This window comes from Amphiprion ocellaris, chromosome 13 (genome assembly GCF_022539595.1).
Source record: "Amphiprion ocellaris isolate individual 3 ecotype Okinawa chromosome 13, ASM2253959v1, whole genome shotgun sequence".
Classification (NCBI taxonomy): domain Eukaryota; kingdom Metazoa; phylum Chordata; class Actinopteri; family Pomacentridae; genus Amphiprion; species Amphiprion ocellaris.
Genome location: NC_072778.1, coordinates 11,031,153 through 11,055,953, shown reverse-complemented (window position 1 = coordinate 11,055,953; position 24,801 = coordinate 11,031,153). Strand labels below are relative to the sequence as shown.

General features: G+C 38.2%; 2 protein-coding genes across 4 annotated transcripts in view; one reads left to right on the top strand and one right to left on the bottom strand.

Moving 5' to 3' along the window:
* gpc2 (glypican 2) overlaps positions 1-9,396 on the top strand; it is a 16,246-nt gene extending 6,850 nt beyond the window's left edge. Inside the window, exons 7-11 of the mRNA XM_023289253.2 lie at positions 592-722; positions 2,250-2,396; positions 3,903-4,039; positions 5,029-5,201; positions 6,637-9,396. Coding sequence (XP_023145021.2) covers positions 592-722; positions 2,250-2,396; positions 3,903-4,039; positions 5,029-5,201; positions 6,637-6,914 — 866 coding nt within the window. The 3' untranslated portion in view covers positions 6,915-9,396. The remainder of the gene's footprint in view (positions 1-591; positions 723-2,249; positions 2,397-3,902; positions 4,040-5,028; positions 5,202-6,636) is intronic.
* Positions 6,580-24,801, bottom strand: LOC111581177 (integrin alpha-6-like). 3 transcript variants are annotated; one of them, XM_055016576.1, is made up of 26 exons: positions 24,501-24,800; positions 24,310-24,431; positions 23,685-23,764; positions 23,328-23,598; positions 22,188-22,307; positions 21,147-21,360; positions 20,193-20,389; positions 18,318-18,406; positions 18,107-18,234; positions 17,553-17,642; positions 17,406-17,470; positions 16,933-17,072; positions 16,130-16,276; positions 14,844-14,965; positions 14,609-14,765; positions 14,403-14,486; positions 14,248-14,327; positions 14,079-14,153; positions 13,773-13,875; positions 13,505-13,681; positions 13,310-13,411; positions 12,995-13,105; positions 11,677-11,781; positions 11,338-11,463; positions 9,641-9,761; positions 6,580-6,959 (listed from the first exon to the last, which is right to left on the bottom strand). In XM_055016576.1, exons 1-25 carry the CDS (start codon positions 24,755-24,757, stop codon positions 9,675-9,677), a joined length of 3,249 nt encoding a protein of 1,082 aa, XP_054872551.1. In that variant the 5' UTR covers positions 24,758-24,800; the 3' UTR covers positions 6,580-6,959; positions 9,641-9,674. The 3 variants fall into 3 exon arrangements, with proteins under 3 accessions (XP_054872551.1, XP_035812832.2, XP_023144996.3); XM_035956939.2 differs by lacking the exon at positions 6,580-6,959 and having other exon boundaries at positions 7,570-9,761; positions 13,310-13,402; positions 24,501-24,801; XM_023289228.3 differs by lacking the exon at positions 6,580-6,959 and having other exon boundaries at positions 7,570-9,761.

Below are 24,801 nucleotides of genomic sequence, written 5' to 3'. Positions count from 1 at the left end.
ATGTCAGCAGCCAAATTACTTTGAACAGCATTTTGAATTATTAGCATCATTAAACTAAGCATACATAAAAGTGGAATCCTTTATTGTGCCCGTCACTCATTTACTTTCACTTCCGTTTCCCCTAATGAATTCCGCCTCCATTAATCATTCATGCCTCTCTGCTCCTTCACAATTGATGTGTCTCCCTGCGTTTCCTTTCCCCTTTCATCAAACTCATACATTCCTTCCATTTTTTTTGCTTCTCATGTCAACTGCTTCCTCTTACCTTTCATCACTCCATCCATGTCTACCTCACTCAAACCAATTTTACTCACCACCATTCTTCTCTCTCTTTCACACTTCTCTTCTTATGATGAGGGCTTCTTTCTCGTCTTACTGAACACCGCCTGAAGAGATGTAAATCAAACCTATTCAGCTGGTTAGCCAGGGAGAGAGTCCAGGCCCACGAACCACTGTCTTGACATTTATTAGGGTTTACAATAGGCCCCCTACAGAGACTTTCTTTGCCTCTTTCACCTGACAAGAAGAACTTTGCTATTGGAGTCACAGGAAACTTACCACTCCACCGTCTCTCTCTCCGTCATGTATTAGACGCTCTGTACCAGGTTTCAGAGAAGCTGGAGGGGCCATTCAACATGGAGCTGGCAGCTGACTCCATCTCTGTGAAAGTGTCAGAGGCCATTATGCACATGCAGGAAAACAGTGTCGGCATCTCCAGCAAGGTAAGAAAGACGGCACCAGCTGAGGATGAGGACATAAAAAGGAAAATAAAATGAATGCTGAAGCATTTTTAATGCTTTCCCTGAATTTTGCAATTGAGCTGTTCATCAAAAATGTTTAACTGAATATTTGAGAACGCATAAAAATCACCGTCTACTGTCTGCAGTAATCTCCTCTTACAAGCCGAAGCTACAATTTTATTTTTTAAATTCTAATCTTCTTAATGAGACAGCATGCAGTAAAAATGACAGGAATTATAACACAGAGAGCATGACAGCCTCACAGTTTGATTAAAACATGGCAGACATCCCAGCAGCCAATCCACCAGAGAGACACCCACATCTTCTTAGAGACAGAAAATCTCCTGATTTGTGGTGGGAGTGCTTTAGGAACAGGCAGCTTTCTGCTTTACAGCCAAGCTTTATGTGACTGCAGCCTTTCACTAACAAAGTCTGACTACTGAAGTTGTGAAGAACCTTTTCAACAGCATTATATTGTTACGTTTACAGTTCTGTTGCAATGCTTTGAGTAAAGCCTCTGGTTTTTGGAGTTGCTCAGTTATGATTCAGAAACTCGACTGACTCCCTCAGCTTTGATTTAAAGTAGCTTCAAAAGCAGCACAGACTCTTGAGTTGCTGTGTTTTTTGCCATAAAAATGCAACATCGTGATTTAGACCCATATATTCTCTCAAAAACAGCAAGACCTTCTTTGCACTTGTTTTTGGGGTGATGTCGGAGGCCATCCATAGAAATTCTGAATGTATTTTTAAAGAGTATTTGTATATCTTATTGATTTTCACTGAGAGAGTTACGGCATTAACAAAGGTCATTATATGGCCTCAAAACCCGAAGCCTTGTTGGTGTTCCACATTATTGCTAAATGACGCAGAATCTTATACTGTGGAGTGAGAGAGAGAGTGTATGCAATAAAAAAGTTACTTAACAACACTTTATGGCAAGATATGTCCTAAATCCTACAGATATATGTGCAAGAATGTCCACTTTCAGATTTAAAAATGTAGGTTAATTATACAGAAAATCCAACAAATCCAAAAATCACCATTTAACAACCCCATTAGGAAAGGAAGAACTCCCTTTTAACAGAAAGAAGCCTTCAGCAGAACGAGCTTCAGGGAGGGCAGCCGTCTGCCTCGACTGGTCGGGGTGAAGGTAAACGGTGAGACAGAACAAACACCGGACAGGTTGGTGGGACCAGAAAACAGAGATCAGACATGTGCAGCTCAAGATACACCTGCAGAGACAGAGGATGGAAAGGACAAAGCACAAACTGTTTGGGAGAAAAGACACAAAGTTAATGACATGCAATAGTGCATATAAATGGATGAATGAAGTGGAAAAAAGACATGAAAAACACGACTATAACCCTGTTCAGAAAACTGTATGACCAGGATAGTCAAGGTAAAGCAGAAATCTGTCAACTGATTACTATAGAAAAGTGCAGCAATAATAAGAAAGAAAATTTAAAATGCTTGTTACGCAGCTGTTTACTCTGCTGTTGTTAACCACAGGTATTCCAAGGTTGTGGAAACCCCCGGCCAGCTCCAGCGAGGTCCAAACGTTCACCCAAAGAGTCGGGGGGCAACAGGAGGCCGTTCCGCACCTACACACCTGAAGAGAAACCCACCACTGCTGCAGGCACAAACCTGGACCGACTGGTGAGGAAGAAACAGCTGAACAATCAGCTAAGCTCTGAATGCTAGGTTCACCAGCTGATAGCTAACTTTGCTGTCTGGTGTTGGTCAGGTAGCATAAATTGCATTTTCAGTGCTTTTGTACTAAAAATGGCACTACTTATAGAAGTTAGAGTTCAGCAAAACTCTTTCTCACTTCATGCTGTGATGTGGGGGGGAAACTGCTGTTGGGTGACAATTATCTGTGGGTTTATCATTAGTAACACTTTTCAAATAATGTAATGAGGATTTTCACATATTGCTGATTTAAAAAAAAAAGATTTGCACCGCTTTGCACTACTCACAAATAATCACTTTAACCTTCTGAACGCCAAAACCTGCCAGTGGGTTTAATAGGCATGTTGTTATTATTATGCCTTTTGGCCAGAAACTGCAAACAGAATTGTCATAATTGTGTGGTTCCATCGGGAAAATTAACTAATTCAAAGCTTAAAACTGTAATATTTCATCAAAATCATTTTATTCTACATGTTTTATTAAAAATTCAACAAAAATAAATTAAAAATTGCAACCACATTCTGTAAAAAAAAAAAGAAAGAAATTGCACTCCCCAACCGTGAACCAATTAGTGACTCAGCTGCTACTAACAGTCCTGTAACAAAAATTCAGGGAGTTTCCTGATGAACTGGGCTGAACTGCAGGCTGTGTTTATACACAGCAAACAGGAGACCAGAATCGACACAAATCTGAAATGTAAATAGCACATTATTTGACTCCAAACCAGCATATTTCCAGTTTTGGTAACACATATGGACATTTGCTGTACACGTTGATTCCAGGTTTTTGTAAAACCTGTGAAACCTGGTTTTTGTATCTTTGTAAAATAAAGAATCCCCAAAAAAATCCACTTTAACTTTCATTTCTTATAATTAGTTAAAGACTGTTGCTTACTGCAAAAAATACATTTGTGTTTTCTTGATACTTCTAGCCATAATTTTGCTGTTTCCAGTGAGTAAAAATGGGACAGGAGCAAGAAACTGCTTGAGGTTTAGTGAGGTGAAATATTTTTGTTCAGGTTAGTTTCTTGACTGAAGTAGGACTTTAATATGTCAAACATGGACTGTACGTGCATCAGGATTCAGATAGCAGCTTGGCAGAAAGCAAAGAGAGGGGAAAACGAAGACTAAAATAGGTCCAAGCTTGATACATGCAACTGATAGCTAAAAGAGCAGAGGTCAGAGCCCAGACAGCATTCCTGTTATCAGAGTGGTCTTACAAGATGGAAGTGCTTGAAGAATCTTTGAAATCAAGAGTGGAGGAAGTCAATTGTGGGGTTATTTTTTATCTATTTCTAAGAGAGAAAAGACATTTGATGGAGGAGCTGACCTCGAAGCAGTGTCATGACAGTTTTTCACTTTGCCCAGCATCAGCACTACAGCTTCCATACGCTTCCTCCAGCCAGTCATACCAAACAAGGATACTTTGAAACCAGGTCTGAGTCAGAACCAATTTCCTTCCACCTCCACGCAGGTTACCGAGCTGAAGGAGCGACTGCGGCCCATGCGGGGCTTCTGGGTGTCCCTCCCACACACCATCTGCAACGACGAGAAGATGGCTGCTGACGTCACTAATGAGGACCGCTGCTGGAACGGGCAGACCCGGGGGAGGTAAGCAAGATCAGAGCAAAGGGCTGGAGAGAGGGGGGTTCGGTATAGGCGGAGGAGGAGTGAGTGATCGTGCAGAGGTGGAAGGATGCAACAGATGGAACGGAGTTTATTTAATTTTGCCACCACCAGTCACCCACATGCTCCCTGCGTGGGCCTGCTTGCTTTTATGCACACAGACACAGCCGAACACCGTGTACGTATCAGAGAAGATTCAGAGGCGCCGTGAAGTCCTGTGTGTTCCAGCTGCATTTGGCAACAACTGATGTAAAAGTACACCCACCTTAACAGCTTTAATCACAAAGTGGGACTGCAGCCAGACATGTGCTGGTATCAAATTGTACACAGCTTTAATTAACCAAAAATAATAACATATCACACATTACTCATCAGTATTCTTTGCAAAAGTAGGATAGGATGGAGAGACTTATTTGAATTGAATAATCCAAAGCATCTTTTTAGACCTTGTGTTTATTATAAATTAGTCATAAAAATGTCCTTTAGCCATTACAGTTTATAGTTTAAGAAAACCTAGTCAACATGTTAACCTGAAGCTCTTACAAGTGGTACAAAATTTCAGATAAAACCATCCAATAGCTGCAAAGACAAAATGCCAACCCTGTGTTGGTGTTGCAGGAAAACTCAGGCAATCACCAGAGCCATTAGGATTCCTTCTCAGGGGGCCATGAGTGCGTTCAAAATGTCATGGCAATCCATCAGATTGCTGTTGTGATATTTCAGTCCGGACTATCCCTGGAACCAGTGTGAACTAGAAACAGCACAGTTAAATAAATAGAGATTTGTTCACAGTACCAAAAGCTATTACTGTGTGCTTTGAGATTAATAAACCTACAGTCCTTGCGTTATACTACTGTGGTTAAACAGCAGACAATAAGTCACTTCCCCTTATGAACACAGCCAGTTATTGCAGAGATGACGGTAACTACGAAAATATCCTTCACATGTGAATTCCTCCATACCTGCACTTTCAGGTACCTCCCGGATGTGACGGGTGACGGGCTGGTCAGCCAGATCAACAACCCTGAAGTGGAGGTGGACATCGCCCGTCCAGATGTTCGAACCAGGCAGCTGATCATGGAGCTGAGGGTGGTGACCAACAAACTGAGGCACGCTCAGAGCGGACAGGACACGGACTTCGTAGACAGTGAGTGCTCCTGACAGTCAAAATGTTTACATGTTCATATCCAAGAAAGAATTTTCAACAGTGTGTGATCTTTATCAATACACATCAATCAGCCATAGCATTAAAACCACTAATAGGCACAAGCGCAATGTCATTAGAGTGACTTTCTCTCAGGGATAGGGCATATTAGACAGCAGTTAATGTGTTGGAAACAGGAATAATGCGCAGCGTGAGGATCTAAGAGACTTTTGACAAGGATCAGACTGTGTTACTAGACGACTGAGTCAGAGCATCTACAGACAGGTTTGTTGGGTGTTTCCAGTTTGCAGTGGTTAGTACCAACCAAATGTGGTCCAAGGACTGGTGACAGGTTCATGTGTCCCCAAGGCTCACTGATGTTTGTGAGAAGAGAAAGTCGACCCGTGTGGTCTGATCTTACTGAAGAGTAACTGCTTCACAAATGGCTGAAAACCTGAATGCTGAATCCCAATGAGAGAAAGCTGTCGGAACACACAGTGTGTCACAGCTTCCTGTGGGTGGGGATGTATAGCTGCAGACTATTGTGTCCACGCTGAAGCCTGTGTCTCACCAACAGCACCTACAATGGGCATGTGAGCTTTAGAACTGAACAATGGAAGTAGGTTGCCTGGACTGATTAATCATGTTTTCTTTGAGCTCATGTGGATGGCTCAGTGTGTGTGTGTGTTGTTTACATGGATAGGGGATGGTAGCAGGATACACAATGGAAAGAAGACAAGCTAACGGAGGCTGCAGAATGCCCTAGGCAAGGTTCTACTAGGAAACCTTGGGCTCTGCATCCATGTGGATGTAGCTTTGACACATACCAAGTACTGAATCGTAGGAGCTTCAGTAGAAATGAACTGGACTTCTCGTAGGTTCTTGAAGACGTTTCACCTCTCATCCATGAGGCTTCTTCAGGTGGGAGTGATAGAATTTATAGTCACTCCAGCTCACATGTTCGGATCACTAGCCATAGAACTGAAGAAATGTCTTGGATGAGAGGGGAAGTGTCTTAAAGAACCTACAAGAGAAGTCCAGTTGATTTCTCTTGAAGCTCCAACGATTACCTGGATGACTGAGAATCTACACAGACACCAAGTACCTAAACATTGCTGAAGAACACGTACACCCCTTCATGGCAACAATATTCCCTGATGACGCTGGCCTCTTTCAGCAGGATAACACTGCAAGAAAATTGTTCAGGAATGGTTTGCGGAACATGAGCTAGCCTTCAAACAAGCAGGATTGATGGAGGCCCCATGTAGCAACTTGCAGAACTTAAAGGACCTTCAGCTAAAGTCTTGGTGTCTGATACCACAGGAGACCTTCATGTCCTGAAGGGTCAGAGCTGTCCTGGCAGCACATAGGGATCTACACATTATTATATAGATGGCTTTAATCAGTAAATCAGTTGAAAATCTTTTCCTTGTTTCAGGTGAGGAGGGCAGTGGTTCCGGGGGTAGTGATCATGGAGAAAGGTACAACGATGACTGGCCAGGTTATGGGCCTTACTCTCCACCCTACAGCAAACCTCCACGTAACCCAGCATCCAACCCCGCGAAGCCTCCTCGAAGCCGAGACAGAAACGGGTCCAAGTGGAACAGAAACAACGGCCATGGAAGGGTCCGATCTGCAGCCAGTCTGCTCTCCTTCTCCCTGGTTCCTTTGTTGTCTCTGCCTTTCGTGGTCACTGTTGCCCCCATGTGGAGATAGCTGGTTATTACAGTCTGGAGGTGAATTTTTCTGTCATGCTGGAGTCTTAAGCACATTATGAAGAAGAAGAAAAAACACCATTCCATTTGGTTACACCAGCAGAAAAAACAACAAAACAGGCTAATTTAGCAATAATCAAAAACCTGTTTACAGCACAAAATAAATAGGTGAATATTTTTCCTACTCCCCAAGTAATAAAAGAAGACACCACCAGGCATTGATAATTACAAACAAAAGTTAACAAATACTGCCATTTTTTTAGTGCCATTTGTGAGATGGGTGACCCATTGGAGTCTGACGTTGAATGATGTGCTGTGCTGAAAGTCTTCAGGGGAACAAAGGAACACGTTTTTTTAACATCAAGTGAATTAGCAGCTTGTTGGGTGATGGAGCTGACGGTTTGGTGGTCTGCGAGGTAGAGATTAGTCGTTCCAGTAATTAGTGTTGTTTCAGTGAGCAGTTGATTTGATCTGAGTGCATTTGGTGGCTGACTGTCTCATGAAATTCAGTTAATTAATTAGTTTGATTCAGTTTTGGTTTGGATGTGGTTCATTCTATTCATTTTTCATCGTGTATAAGTAGTCAGATTTAATTTACTCGCTTAATTAAGTTTCCCTGTTTTGGCTCAAATCTTTTTTTAAAAAAAAAAAAAAAAAAAAAAAGGCAAAAGTATGGCTCTTGAAACCAAACAAGGGACTGATTTTGAATGTAAAAGCTCAAGCTAATTTGGGTTGCTTATATGTAATATATTGTTGGTTAATTTATTTGTAATATATTTTGTTTGATCTGTTATAATTTTTAAAGCAAAGGTTGAGTGTTCGATCTTCTAAAAGAAGTTCTGTCTTTAACTTTCTCTGGTTACAAAAAAGAAAAAAATCAAGTTGTATTTATAATTCCTTCTGGTAAACAATCATTTTATAATATTATTGTCACACCAAGAGCAAAAAGATTGCTCTCAGTTGTTTTTTTTCCAGGTGTTTTTGGTCTGAACCAGAGATTGTTAATGAGCATCGTGTGTGAATGTGTATGGTTGTATTGTTTGTTGTATGTTCTGGTTTCAAGTTACAGTTCTGAGGTCATGTTGAGATGTTGAATGTTTTTAACTGTGCTCTTTTCTACTTACTTTTCCTAAAAGCAACAACAGATGATGAAAGCTATGATTGAATAGTTACAGAAAGACAAATGAAGTTAAGAACTTAGAGACAGTGGCCCTTCACTTTCTGTTGCTGAATGCATTTTGATGAAGATGAGATCAAAGAAATTCCAGAAAAAGAAAACAAGCTTGTCAAGGGGTTGTCATCAAGGAAAGGGAAAGATGAGACTGAGTTTAAAGGATTAGTTAGGCATTTTGGGAAACGTGCTTCACATGTTGAGGACTGCAGAGAGTTAGATGAGAAGATTGATTAAAGGAAAATTAATATAATGATGCATCCAGCAGCTGATTAGTTTAGCACAAAGACTGGAATTACCTCACCTGGCTTTCTCTGAAGGTAACAAAATCTGCACACAAGCCCTTTAATACATGATTCAATTTGAACTGATGTGTAAAAACAACAATTTGTCATTTTATGTCCCACTTTTTCTTGGCTGGAAGCAGTTGCTGCCCCTGTATTGACTCCACACCTAAAGTTTGGGTGTATTGTATTAGATATTCTGCTAATTGAGAGACAGCATTTGTGTTTTGCAGAGCTTCATGATGTTACCTCTAGACAGAACTGGACGAGTAGTTTCATGAGTTCCAGGTTAAACTTAAGCAGCTGCTCACTCCAGTTTCAGCTTAGAAAGTACATTTCCCAAAATGAATTCTGAACAGACGATCTAAGTCAGTTTACCCCAAAAGAGAACGGACACTGAGAATATAGAAGAATGTATAGATACTGCAAAGACACTTCTGTGAAATAAGGAATTATTAAATCCCACTTTGAATGACACTTCTTGTAAAATGGACTAATACACCTGTACAATACAAAGAAATGCTAGAGGAGGGTTTCATTCAAAAACATATCCATTTTTTTCCCAAAATATTAACCGTTTTTAATGGTACTCTTTGAAAATACTCAGTGAAAAACATGAAGTTTAATATTACAACTGATTGGTGATTAATGCCAGCAGTCGGACGAGGATATGTTTGGAACGGAAGCCTTCAGGACAGTAGGAAGACTTCAAGACCTCACCACACACAGTGTTATACTGCACACACACAAATGATCAAACGTGTTTCACGGTATTTCAGAAGCAACAGTGTTTCAATCATATGTGCTTTCGATGCTCAGCAGTCAGATTAGTCGCTGGTGGCGGCAATATTTCCACTGAATTTCAGGAAAGTCGTTATTTAGTCCGACCTCTCATCCATTCCCACTACTCACACATTCCTTCATGGTGAAAGTATAGCACAACTTTTTTCATGTTGTTGTAATGGTTTTTTGGTATCAAACAATTGATATTTTCTGCTTCATTAAAAAAATAAAGAAAATTATCTTGATGTGCCTTTTATTTTATTTTGACAAAAGTAGCAAAAAATATAGAAACTTAAAAAAAAGTGCAAATCTCAGTTGAGCCTTTACTTACGTTACACATATCCCACCCGAATAATGAAAGTTCTACATCGAATGTTCAAACATGAATCCTAATGCAATTCTGCACTAATACTGGATAGTATGCAACACCAGAATAGCTGACTATAGCTGAAGCCACAACATCACCAGTTCAAGATGTGCATCTCAAACCTCTGAAGCAGCAGGATGTCGTTTGGTTCCACTTTTAGCCTTTAAGAGGAGCCGTCTCTGTGTTTGGATCTTTATCATGTGGGAGCTTCTTTTTATGAGCGAGGCGTTGGATGCAACCACGCTGACAAAGACAAGAAAAAAAGGACTCAAACTTACATTTACTGAGGCAGTATGTGAAATTAATTCAGAAAGCATAATGGCTCAAAACACAGTCCATATATAATACATACAGTATACAAGAAGAAGTGGGTACACTGCTGTGCAATGTCACTGAAATCTCAAATGATTCAAAACTGCATCACCTCTCAAAAACTGCACTATTTTGAGTATTCCTAGTTATGAACAATCAAAAACAAAAACTTTAGAATGACTATATTGAAAATACAGATGTAAATTGATTCAGACTTGGTACTATAACAGCTCAGGCGGTGTGAAAGACATTAACAGCTGTAGACAGCAAGCAATAAAAAATCTTTTGTTTGCTCTTTGGGACAAAACTGCAAGAATAACTTTGCTAAAGAACATGGCATGAAGCCTAATGAATACTGAGAGTATATTCTGTGGTCAAATGAAGCAAAAATAAAATTGATAGATTCAGATGAGTTCCGTCATGCTTGGCGTTAACCTTTTCAGGATTACCACAGTGAATGCATACACCTGAGAGTAAAGCAGTGAGATGATATGAGGCCGTGTGGGTAAAAAAAGCACCATGAATCCCTGTGGATGTAGCAAAATACTGGCTGGCAAGATGATCAGCAGAAGCTTGGCAGACGAGGAATATTCCAATCTGATAACAATCCAAAGCACACTGCCAAAACCTCACCTTGTAACGAGAAACGAAGTAAAAACTATGACCTGGCTGAGTATGCTGCTTGACTTGAATCCAAAAAAATACCTTTGAGGTATTTTTAAAGAGAAAAGTAAAGCAACACAACCGCTCCAACAAAGAGCAGCTTAAAACAAAACAAACAAACAAAAAAAAGTGTGTAGAACGACAGAACTTCTCCCCAGAAATTTGGTATCATCCATTTTGAGGAGGATTGATTCTGTTATTAAACCGCAAAATAATAAAAAAAAAACAAAGATCTCAGTAAAGGCATACTGGGTTTTGTTGAATTGAATTTCTCCTGAAGGGGTTCTATTTTTGATATAGTATCTAAATTATTTTCATTTTTACATAAGACAAGCTATACCTCTGTTCATCTTATAATTTTTGCAGTCATCGACAAGTGACATGATTTTAAATTATTTGACATTTAAGTGACACTGCTGTGTATTGTATGTTAAATGCCTTACCTATCTATATATCACTTGAGTGCTTTCACATTGATTTAATCAATATTTTAAAATATTTTTTAATATTATTTTATCTCACGTTTTTTGTATGCTGATTATTCATAATTCAGTCGATCAACTTTGCTTTGAGTGAAAAGCAGCTGAATTGTGACTGCAAACTTGACTGTGAACATAAAACGTCAATTTACATTTGACCCTTTATATTTTTGGAGCAGGATGTTTCATTCAGTATCATGGAATAACAAGAGTGCATAAAACTTTAGCAGAAATTTCATCAATAAAACAAAGAAATAAGGATTTTGGACCCATGAATAGATGAAAATAGCAGTATTGCGTTACAAAAACATTTTCCCATAGCAGCTTCACCACAGTTTTCACAATATCCCCTTTTTTGTCGTTACCTTCCACAACAAGAAGACGAAAACTGCCAACAACAGCAGCAATGCAATCACTGTCAGAAGGATTATCCACCACGCAACTTTGACCAAAAATTCAGTCTTTCTCTCAAGGAACACCGTCAGTTTTACCTGTAGACAAAGAAACCACATGTACACACTAAAAAAAACTATATAATTTTAGACTGCAGAAATTTGCTGTTGTTACACTGTAACATAAAGTATGATGGTACCTAACGTTAGTCTAAATTAATAGCATTGTCTAAATCCAGATGGTAGTTGAATAAAGTAACAAATACTTGCCAAAGAAATTCAGCAAAAACTTTTTTCAACACTGATGTTTACCTTTGTCCCAGGATTCTCTGTGTTAAGTCCAATATTCTCTGGAGAGTTGGTTAGACTCAGAGTAGCATCCACGACAATATCTAGGTAGTTCAAAGAGCTGTAGTCCTAAAAGGGAGGAAAACTAAATGAGCGAGTGGTGGAAGGCCTCAACTGACAGACGCAAAAAGCACTAAAACTAAAGCCTAAAAGATTTCTTGGAAATAAGAACCTAAACCTGCAGGAACAGATGTTTTGGCTACACGGTGGCAGCTAGAAACAAGCTGTGAACATGACATTCACAAACTCTTAACCCCGTTTCATTTGTTACGCTTCATTTCTGCTGCATTAAATTGCAGTTGAAAATGTTTTGAGCACGTTCAGTAAGTGTCTGCTGCCTTATTGGTTCATGGCTGTTATTTATTCTCATTTACATCAAGCAGAAGTGAAAATGTACATTTTTACCAGACCTTTTCAAATCTCACTTGGGTCTGGTGATGGGACAAGGAGACTTCACAGCTGACGAATGTCTTGAATGCATAGAGCCCCAGGAGGTTTATTTTGTTAGTATAACTTTATGGTTGTGCAGCTGTGAGTGATTCAATTTGGAATTTTGTTTTTTAGGTGGACTGAAAATTAAAATAAATACCCAAGGGCTTAAAGGACTAAAATGTGCCCTATGAACTTTAAAGTTATATGTAAATTTAATGTTACTCACTGCAGTATCTGCAAGACTCTGCAAAGCTGATATTTCTTTGTCTATTCATGTCTCCTTTACTGTTTTTTGTCGGTGTATTGCTGGGTTTTTGAGAGCATTAATCTCACCTGAATACAGAGTGAAAACATGGGCAGGAATGTGAACAGCATTTAAGTGCACATTCACATTTGTATTTGTGTAAGTGCATAAGAGAAGCAAACTACTCATACAAATAACAGTTTTGGGGCCTAGTACCTCTCCTCAGTCGGACTCTAAAGCTGCTAAATGCTCCACTATGTTCTGCAGGTGGTGGCTAATTTTGCCTGTCTGCTGTTTGCTGCTGTATAGATTGTATACTTCATTTTTCACTGCTGAAAACACTTGAATGCTGTGGCTTTAAGAAACGCTATGAGAGCAGTGAGAATGAACCCAAAAAGTAAAGCTGCTTAACGACTAAAACCATGAGCTCACACTGAATGTAAAGCTTCATAAAGTTGACCACAGATTTGAAAGATGAACTGCGACGTGACCACTTTCACACTGTCATTTCATACACTGTTAATGATATACAAATAAAAGCTATGGGTATTTTAAAGAAGAAGTGGATATCATATGAGAAAACAGCATTTTGCAGAAATGATGCACCTCTGCTAAAGTTGCGTTCCAAAGGCGGGAATGCAGAACCAGCAGTGCAGAACTGTCCAGGCCCAGCAGAGGGCAGCGTATCTCCACACACTTGAGTCCATCAGAGCAGCTCTATCAGTGAGGACATGTATTTATAAGACATTTCACTTCTAAGAAATTACTGACAGATAAGCAGGCGCCATGTTGCACTTAACTATTCTAACTTTCATCACATATCCTTTAGTAAAGCAAAAGTGCATCGAAAGAAGCTTCAGTTCATATCAATGAGCCTATTCTTTAAATAAAGTCTCTGAGTCCTTAATAATGACTTCTTACCAATGTTTCGTATTTTCTTCTTGATAGGAGAAATGTGAGTCCATCAGTAGAGAGGGCTTCGTGTTCAGCTTCACGTCTGTTCCTTGATGGAGCCTGCCAGCCCTCAATATCGGACACGATCAGGTTAGAAATATTTATTACATTTGTGGCTTAAGGTTTGTGAACAGCGACAGAAAAGGTGGCGCTTTTTATTACCTTTACATCTTTAAGTGGATTGACCTCGTTTGCAGGTGAGCAGGGGACAGATTGTACACCTTTACTGCTGATGTGAGTCAAGTACAGAATCCACTTTCCTACAGAGTTCTCCTTTGGCCAGTAAATGTTCAGAGATGCATTTGCGAAAGATTTGAGTGGTCTGCCCAAATTTGTTATCTGTTCGATAATCAATACACAGGGTGAAATAAGCATGTAAGGGGGAAAAAAAGAAGAATTTTACAGTAAGAAGCAGGAAATATCACCTCACCCTGAATTCAAACTCAACTGAAGTTCCGATTTGATCCAGTGATTTTATGGCACTTTCCCCCTTAACGTCGTCACCAAGTGACACTTGGGAAGGCCTGGCAAGGCTGATGAAGAAACACATCATTATGATGTATTTTTAGCCATTTTTAATATATTTTTCCAAAATATTTTTATCCGTTTTTAAAGGTCATATTTATTGTAATGTATTTTTAGAAGAACAAAACAACAAAACCAAGTGTTATCTGCTAAAATGACAAGACAACAAATAATAATTGCAGAAGGAATTATAAAAACAAGTGGTACGCACCCATATACTTGCAACTCCAGCTCAAAAACCACTTTGGCCAATGCCTCCACTGGCTGTATGGTCTGTACACTTGTTCTACATCATAAAAACACAACATCTTGATTCCTACTAAATTACAGTCCACAGAATAACAACTGGTCCCAGTTTCCACTCCGGTCAACATACTTACGTTTCAAGCTGCAGGGTGATGTTGACATTTTTTGTACTCAGCGAGATGCCAGAAGTTGTGAGCAAGACATAAAACGTAACCTGAGAGGGACAAAATAAGTGTCATACAATGAAAATATAACATCCACATGGGTGAAAAAGCAGATTACTACTCACCTCAGCATCTCTTTTGAATGGATTCCCCAGTTCACAGTCTATCAGTGTTCCTTTGTCGTTGGCTGTGCAACTCACTTGTGTTTCCTGTGGTTACACGCAGAAAAACACAAGTGTTCCATCAACTTTTTACCAGTTTTGCTATGAAGTGATATTTCATAGTAAAAAAACAAACCAAGCTGCTGTCCCTGTAGTGTTTCTATACTCACTGCTGCTCCACTGTGGACAACAGATGAGTAATGCAGTGTATCTGGGAGCGTAATGACTGCATGACTCTGGTGGGCATCATCTCCATCTCTGTTGGTCACAGTGATCTCCAGAGCGATGTCTTCATCAGATGGAGTGATGACTGCATCTCCATCCTCCCTGGAGATGTGCCAGAACTCCACATGAGTATAGTTTGGGCTGAGGGGGTCAGTTTCCTTTGAGATATTTTTGGTTTACCTGGCGAGTGATTTGAAAATGTCCTGACCATTTTGTGTTTTTTTGGAGCAGAACTTGTACTGCAACTGAAGGTTACTTTGGCAAATGTTGTCGCTGCCACAGCCCTTGTTTATGAGCCTAATCTATAAAAAAAAGTTTCAGTGAGATACAAACAGATATTGTCACGAATATTTATGCAGTCGCAGTCAAAATCATTCATCTGCAAGACTTTGTAGTGATATAAAGAAAATTGAAATGCCCTTGTTAGAGGTTTAATGGTGTATTTAAGTGATTTATTAAAACACTTTATTTAAAAAGGCCAAAATGACAAATTTCTGTCCCAAAGTATTATTTTGTTGAGCTTCTTTTGATCTTTACAGCCTCAAGTTAACATTTCCAGTAGTTTCTCACAGGTTTATGAATCTTCTTTTCACATTTTAGTTTGATCCTCATGTCCAAAACCTCAATTTTTCCCAAAAAAAAAAAAAAAAAAAAGTTTCTCAATTTCAAAGGTTTTCACACCCACAGATAGAAATGCTCACTCCAGAATTGTTTCTGAATCACAGTTTGGTTGATTCTTGAATTCAATGTCTTGAGCTGGAACATTCAGTGATTCCAATCAGTGCATCAAAATGTTTTTTTATTTCAAAAAATCCATGATGTCAGTCACATGGTCAGCTTTACTGGTTACTACAGCAATAAGGAGTGTTTCTCTTGTCTCTTTTGCCAAATATGAGACTGATCCGTGGGTCTTAACTCCAGTTTTCCTTTACATACAGATTCCCAGAACTCTACAGGCTTTTTCATCTTTTTAGCGTATTCAAGTCAACTTTTATGTGCTTTTGTCATATTTCTTGTTTGCTCCTTGTTTGGTCCTCTTCTTATGCTCTTTGCACTGCATCAGGTCCTCCTGCTCTCTTTGGTAGTAATATTTTTTCTGCAGTTCTTTTCAAATGTCTGATGCTACTATGTGTCTTGGAAAAAATTAAATATTCTCTCCATTACCCTCAGTTTTTTCCAGAGTTCCCAAACAGCTTGATTGCATTTTCCAACAATTTTTCTAGCTTGACATACTGGTAAGTAATTAAAAAAACTACAATATTAGATAGAGGTTTGATGGTTTTGGCATTGCTGTGTTACAACAATATCTGGGTTTATTTTCATATTTTTATTATCATTTTATCACTCAGCTCATACAAGTGTAATTTCTATTTCTGACTGAATAGAAAACCTTCATTTTGTAAATCCTTACATACTCAGCAGGGTTAAATAATTTGGATTTCCACTACAGATGGACACATTTGTACCTCTGAGGTGGTAGTGTTCTTCTGGTAGAGGTTGAGAACAGGAGTGAGGTTGGACAGATCTGCACTCGTCCTGGTTGTCTGACTGGAGCTAAACAGAGACACTGAGACAGAGATGGGGATCCTACGCAGTCTGTCCTTGATGTCCCGCTAAAACGCAAGAAAAAAAAAGGTCAACGTTGAACCAACTATAAAACCATGTATTATTGCTACCAACATTCCCAACACAACATTTGTATGTGACAAACTTTTTGCTAACAACGTTATGATTTAAAAAAGATCTTGATAAAGAAACCAAAATAAAGTAAAAAATCTATATGTCTGACATTCATGTGATTGGTTTTGGTATCACTTTTCATAAAATTACTTGAAACACTGAGACTCGTTTCACCATCATACCTGCTTAATGCTAGTTCAAATATTGGAATGCAAGAAACATAATTTTTATATTTTGTTTCTCATAAAGTATGACTCTGACTTGCACCACAGTCTACATCTTCAAAGCTCCTACTGGTTCCATTTACAGGAAACAATCTGTCTCTTGGGGTGAAAAATTAAAATTTTATAGCTGGTGGAATATTGGGATAATTAAAAACAAGAACATTTTTTGACCAAATTTGCACCATTATATAACTGGGTTTGTATTGTTCTATAAATAGCAGGGTTGTCCTGTTAAAGACAAGAGGTTCATAGCTTTGAGGCTGCAAAATTTCAGGACTCTAACTAGATTATTTCTCAATTTATGGCGCTTCAAACATTGAAGAGAAAGCTGCAAAAATCGAGTTTCATTTTCACTCAAACAGTACCAGAAGTCGGATCTTAATGTCGGTACAGATTTTTCTGCCTTGTCCTGGTAGCTCCAGTTTCCCTCGAGGTGACCCCAGAATGTCGACTCTGGGCCTCGATTTTCTGCTCACAGAATCAGCCTCAAAGGTGTAGTTGAGCACTGTGAAGTACACAAACAAGTTTATGATTACTGCCAGTAGATAGAGTACTACTAGCTGCCATTTATATATTATAATACTGCTAAACATGGGAATAGAGGCCCCCTGTTACATATCTGTATTATCTATTTACATACATGTACTACTACTTACTACTTACTGCCACTACTGAAGCAGGTTCTGGCAAAATGACTGCAAAAACTATATTTAGTGTGTTTTCATTGTAATTTTCAATGCATGCACTTTCAGCTCCACTTAACTATACAGGAGAGAAAAACCTTAAGTAGATTTAGATTTAGTGTGAAGAATACTGACCTGGCAGTAAGGAAACTTACTCAGTTTATTATTGAATGTTGCTCTATGTGCTGTGTAAGTGAAGCACGCCTGACCTGAAAGATAACTTGACACATAGACAAGGTGGACTGAAAACCAACAAACATGCAAACAGATCATTTTCTTATTTGTAGCTTTGCACATCCTACCATGTTCGTTCATCACACCGTTCCCTTGTAATGTCGATTTCATTTGGTGTTATCTTAAAAGAGGTGCTGACACTGACTACGGGCCTCGCTCTGTAACAGAGGAAACCTAAATCACAATGAACTAAAATCCCTGTGGTATAATGAGAAACAGTGGTAAAAAAAACACGAAACTGCAAAAACAAACATGCAGTGATTTGTTAAAACTGTACATAAGTCAGCTGCTACATATATGGACACACTATATGCATATTTCAAAATATAGAAACAGGAATTTTATTTTAAAAAGTCAAGAAACCAGGTAATCACCAAATCAGGAAAAACAAAACTATAAAATGTGATTTTTTTTTTCAAAAAAAAAAAAAAATGCTGATTTTGAGGGTCAATATTTGAAATTACCTGACGTTATTTTTGAGTCAACTTCCATACACTAACAGTATAATATCAGTATTAAATAAACTCCAACAGAATTAGGCAGTTTCAGCAATGCAGCAACCCCTTCAAATATCTGTATTTTTTGTAAGCTTTTAAAGTTCATGCTGTAACTATAACATTACCTAAAAACAAAAACAGAGTCTGAAAGAGATCCGACAGCCAGATCAGGGTACTGATTGTCATCCACGTCCAAGTTCCCGGCCAGAGAATACCCAAACAGATTCACTGTTTTGGATCCAGGTGAGAGTATCTGAAGGAAAAAAATAAAGAAAATGTAACTCCAAAGTCTGGTTTTGCAGCCTAAATATTTCCAACCATGGATCTGAAACTCACCTGCGCTGGGTTTGTGTTTATGCGACCAGATGAACCATAGAAAAGGAAAACTCGACCAGATCCGTCATATGGAGCACCAACAGCAATATCTGGCAGAAAAAAATGAACATTAATGAGATAAAGTTGGGTAACAAAAATCAGAGGCAGCAATTTAGCATGATAAACAACGTCCTTATTGGAATAAAACTGCAAATGTGCCTTTTCTGGATTTAAAAGTTTGAAAACATGACAGTTACACGACAGTATGCAGCATTTATGTGTTCTGTGTCTCTTTTTCTTCCAGACGTTTTTTTAAAACTACTAAAGCTTTGAGAAGAAATAAGACATCCTTCTTGTAATAAATTAAAACTCTTGCTTTACTCAAGAGTGTGTTTTGTTGCATATTAGTATTTCATTACCCGGAAAGCTTGGCTACCATGGCCTTAATGGGTCTGGTATGACCAGTAGCTTCTGTTGGCTAATCCTGTCCAGTATAAACTATAGATGGATGCAGCTTTATAGCCAACAATTTCTATGTCAAATCATCGATTTCTGCTCGAACATCTTCGATTTCATTTTTCTGTGCTTTTAAATTTGAGGTTATGTTAGGAGGATGTAGGGATAACCTCTCAGGAACATTAAAACATAAAAGCCTGAAAGTTTCACTGTAATTTTTCCTCATATCATTGATTCAGAAATTTAATTTGGGGAGCAAATTATGAAAAATAAATTGAAACCATTATGAAAAGTCCCATCTTTGAGCTGACTTTAAGCAAAAAATTGATCATGCAGAATTAAACTAGTATTATTTTCCTTATCACATGCAGTTGCAAGTCCCAATAATACAAAACAAACTACTTTTTAATAAGAAAAATTAGGTCATAAATACATATGGTATATATAAATATGTTTTTGCTAAACTTCTGTAACTGACTGAGCAGGTATGACAGGTTGTACCACAAAAACAAAAATATTGCTAGATAGCCTAATCTAAACAAAACAGGGTTCTGCATTTTTAAAAACAGTCATTTAATGTTGAATAGTTCCTGAGAAATTGTCATCGAAACATATCAGAAAGCATTTGAGATATTAGACAAAAAATCATAGATCTCCTTAAAAATATCTGTATTTTATGTTGTAAAATCTTTAGGTAAATCAGAGATGATCAAGCAGAATGATTTGACCTATGAATGACCCATGTACTACTTGCAGAAATGTTAGGATAAATCCAGTCAGTGAATCATCTCAGGTTGTCTTGAGTTAAAATCATTTGGCCTATTTCAGTTTCAGACCCCATTTAAGTCAAATAAACTGCATCCTCTCAGAACTATTCACCTTCAGATCAGTTGTTAATTTCAGTAAAGGTGGTTGAATATTTCTATATTGGTTGAAATATAATGAATGTATTGCTGTAAAAGATTTCTATAAAATTTCCACTGAATCACAAATGGTCCTTAGTGATGAATCCTGCTGTTACAGTGGAACCTCTGGACTTTTCTTGATCATGTCCAGGAGTTAAATGTGATTTGTGAGGAGGGGGTTTCTTGTCCTGTCACATTGGCGCTCATAGATCAGACTGCAGACAGCAGAAAATAGGAACTATTTCTACAGTAGAAAGTAGTTCCAGTTAAAACTGTTCAAATTGTGTTCTAGGGATTGTTCAGATTGACATAAAGATATTTTCTGGAAAGACTTGTTGCAGCTAAGTTGTCACAGTGTTAGTTTGCAATGTGTTGTAACTGCAGCACAAGTAAGTCCCATTCACCTTCACTTAATTTATGACTTTTCAGGATCACATCTCAAACTAAACCAGACTTTCTAAATAATCAGATTCCATGACTGCTAAGCTGTCACTTGAACAAGAGTTTTAGAAGCAAAATGTTAAAAAGATCCAACCTTCATAACCGTCTTGATCGATGTCTCCTATATTTTCCACTGCAAGACCAAACATGGAGTCTTTCTGTCCAACAAGTTTGACCGGAACAATCTTCTCCCAGTTTTTTCCCTCATTGTTAACATAGAGAAAGACTGCTCCTCCAACCACGCCGTCTTTAACAAAGTACTGTGGTGCTCCGACAGCAAGGTCCTCCCATCTGCACATACAAAACAATCAAAACTTGAAAAATCAAACAGCAACAACAGCAAAAATTAATGTAATAAACATGGATGCAACTGAGTACTTCAGATTACATGATGCAGATTGTGTACCTTTATGTAAAAGTCACAAATTAAGCATGACAAACTGCTGTTACTGTACACAGTGGCTCCATAAGGGAGGCGAAGTTCATTCAATGGGAAAAGAGAACATGAAGAGACTCAGTAACAACAATATTAAACATATATTATGTTTTTTTAGGTGAGTTAATGCTATTAAGGCCCTGATAATATAGCTAAAAATCTAAAATCATCACACAGAAGGAAAGCTCATGGCTTAAACTGCAAACTGCCTCTAAGATGTCTAAAAATTTTTGAAGGACATGTCATTCTGCTTTTAGATTTGGATATTTTGTGTGAGTAAATGAAAACAAATAAATATGCTACACAGAAAGGTATAGAGTCACCAAAACTTTATAAAAACAGAGTAAGAAGGACTAAATCTAAAGCAACTACCTATGAAATGTGATTCTGACTTTGAACCAAAACACTGTCAAATGCATTTTTTTTTAATGTCTACACTCATGAAAGGTCACACAAGGAAACATCCATAAACAATAAGAAACAGTAATTATAACATTTTACAGACAGAGTGACCAATATACTCAAGTTTACCTACTGAAGCCATACAAAAGCAAATCAAAAACTTGAACAAACTTCTCAGGTGAAGTTTTAATGGCTCTATCCTGAACCTACCCATCACCGTTGAGATCCACCACTGCCACATCGTATCCAAAGGAGGAGGCCAGCCCCGGCCCGGAGATAACCAGCTCCACAGACAGATTTCTCTGAGCCTTAGGGTCGGCCTTCAGAAACGCCACCTGACCGCTGTAACCTCCCCGAGGTGCTCCGGATACAATCGTCAGCTCACTCTTATTGAGGAGGGCGAATCCAGAGTCGACAGAGAATCCTGGACGACACAAAATCAAGTTGCAGTTTGTAATGACATAAAAATAAAGTTTTATTAATCGTTACAAATGAAAAATCACATCTTCATTTTAATTCTACTTATTATTACTAAATAATCAAATCAAATTATTGTTATTTAACCCTCTGAAGAATAAAACCCGCTGGTGGGTTTGACTGTCATCATTTAAAAAAGTTAAAATTATATTATCATCAGAACCAGAAAGAACAAACAGAAAGATTTCTTTTAAACTTTCTGACAGTCCTTGAATGACTCATGTGTGCTGTGTTTTCCTGTCAGGAAAAATCAACCAAATGTAAGCATATAATTGTGATATTACTTTAAAATCATGTTATTCTATGTGTCCTTTAAAAATTTGCTTCTTGATATTAAGCTGGGGTTAAAAAAATAAATAGAAAGTTCTATTAATTTTTTTAACCCTACTTTTCAGCACAACCAGGGAGCCTTGTAGCTGATAAAAATTCAGGGACTTTTTGGCAGAACTGGAGCCAGTGTTCACACAGAGCACGTAGGAGACAAAATTAATCTTATAAAAGTAAATGATAAAATATTTTCAGGATGTAGGGACATCATTATTTCAGTATTGGTAACCTATGTGGTACTTGTGTACAATGTTGTGCATGCTGATGGCAGGTTTCCCCATTTTTTGTAAAATAAATAATCAAAGAAATTCAATTTTTATTTTGTTGATAACATTTTTCAGAACTTTTGTCTACTGCACAGGTGTTTTACAGTTCTCTGTACTAGATTTAGTAAATAAAGTGAAACTACGAAAGTCATAATTGACTCTGAGCAGACAACAAACTGACCTAGGTAGCTGTTTCTCTGGAAAGGGATGAGCTTCGGGTTGAACTGGTCTATATCTCCGGTCTCACGAGGGTCTTCACTGAATATGTCCAGGTTGTCCAACAGCTCCATTCGTACAATTCCTTTTTTGAGCAGCAACATGTGAGAAAATACAACAACATGAAACATTTAAAGTTGGAAAATATAAATAATTTAAGGTTATGTTACACCACTCAGACCGGGACAGTGTGGTGTAGAAACAAAAGTTCATTTTTATTATTTCACCGGCAGAACTGCCAGAACAAACAAGCTGTCGGTACATTACCGTGCACACACGCCCCTTCTCGCCCCGCGTTCCGTCGAACCGCGCAAGAATCCAGGAAACACACGCAGAAGAACAGGACTTCTTCTACCTGACAATAACTTTACACACGTCTTTGCGCTGCCCCCTGGTGGAGGGTGTACATATTGTTTGTGCCAAATAACTAGAAGTTTCAGCTTACTAACTGCATAAAGTGTGGATACATATAAAATGGTTGTACTAAATATTTATACACCAAACAAGTATCTTTCTAGGTGTCACAGTTGTAACACGTAAAAAGAATCAAAATATATGTCACTATAGAGCAAAAATGATCAAGAAATGGGTGAAAAAACATGGATTTAATGAGGGAATATATACAGAATATATATTGTTTTTTAAAAGATTTTTTTTAATCTACCATTATGCTTATTCTCATCACCACGTGTCACATCTACATTTGTAAAAGGATAAAGGACTGGTGATATCTTTTGGCAACAAATCCCATGAAAAATCTAAACAACAAATAGATTCTGCTAATAGTATGACACAGCATGCATTAATCCTCAGTTATAAATAGTCCCAACATAACAAATGAATGCTCCTGTTTGAATACTGTTAAAGCTGGCAGATGTTTAAGAACATTTTGCAGCTTTAAAAAACAGTCTTTAGTCCTGCCTTGGCAATATACAATATCACCAACACTGTCTTTTAAGATTTTACATGTGAAAGTGCATTTTCACACAATTACAAACCTTGAATATGTCTGTTCCTCAAAATACATAAAATGTTAAAACCTAATTATTTTGTCTGTTATTAATTGTACAAATCCTTATGTCTTTTCTGCAGGGTTTTATTTTACCTCTCCACTGGTAAGCTCCAGGTGCTCCAAATATCAGGGATCTGTTGTCTTTGGCAAAAGATGCTCCATGACCCTGCTGGCAGTACGCAAACCACTCCTGGTCTTTTTGACGTCTTGTTAGATGTTCATAATCGCAAACTACTCTTCGCCACTTCCTGTCTTCCTTCCCAACCTGCAGATCGTCTCCTAAGAGGTAACACTGACCCGTTAGCAGGTGAGGGATTTGAAGGCTCGGGCTTGGGCTCCACTGCTGATATCGATGTGCACAAGACTGAAAAGGAAGGATGATACATTGACAAAAGCTGTGGATTGCTTTTAAAAATGCATTCCTTTAAAAGATGGAAGGGTTTTGCTTACCATTACATTTTTACCAGGACCTTGGCTTGTGACTCGAACCCCCATCCACTGGTTGTTTATTCCTTGACTGTCGAGGAACTCTAAAAACATCAACAAGATAAACTCACTGTGTCGCTGCAATGGTGGTAAAATTACATTCAGAATCGCCAGATTACAAAATTACAATGTAGAAATACTTTAAAATCCTTCAAAACTAAATGTACAAAAAATGAGTATACATTGTGTTATATTATTAGTGATGTATCTGAACAACATTTTATTGTTGTAGCTGGTTGAAGTGACGCTAATTTTATCTACTTTATGTACAGTTTGGTACTTTAGTCTAACGGTTGTATTCTAGGGGTGTGGGCCACTCCTAAGAGTCATAAATCTGAAGGTGTGTGAGATGAATAATGGCAAGGAAAGGAAAAAATAAGCGTTTCAACAGAAATTGGTATTAGTTTTTTCCATAATTTTTGGATTTTTGTCAAATAACATTTATTTGAAAAACTATACAAGAACAGAAAATTCAGAATAGGGACATCTGACAAAAGACCCTGGGAATATACTCAATTTCAATTGTATTAAAATGATTACCACCCACTAAACATACAAAGAGAGCTAATAAAGTATTAGGTAAACAAACCTTCGTCATCAAACTCAATTGGTTGACAACGCTCAGATGTTGAATCCAGATCACACTGATAAACAACGCCTGTAACATTCACTTGGCTCTGATGCTTGGCACGTGGAGCTCCTACCAGCAACCTGATGGAAAAAAACACGTGGTAAGACAAAAATTTAATTCAAACTAAAACATCAGTCACTGTCACTTACAGGTTCTTTCTGGCAGGATTCAGCTGCTGGTGGAAAGCAACAGAAAATCCAAACAGGCTGCCTGGATCTCCACTTCTCTGCAGTACATTCTGGGTGTCCAGGTTGAAAGCTGCAACGTGAGGGTTGTGAAAATGCCAGACAATCCACAGACACGCCAAGTGCCACTGCCTTGCCATGGTTTTCTGCTTTAAAAACGGATAATCTGCTCGCTCACACGATGTGCTCTCGGACAGCACAGAGGAAGTGTAAAGCCTCATAGGAAAGAGGCTTGTCTGAGCAGGTGCTGAGTGGTTGACTGTGG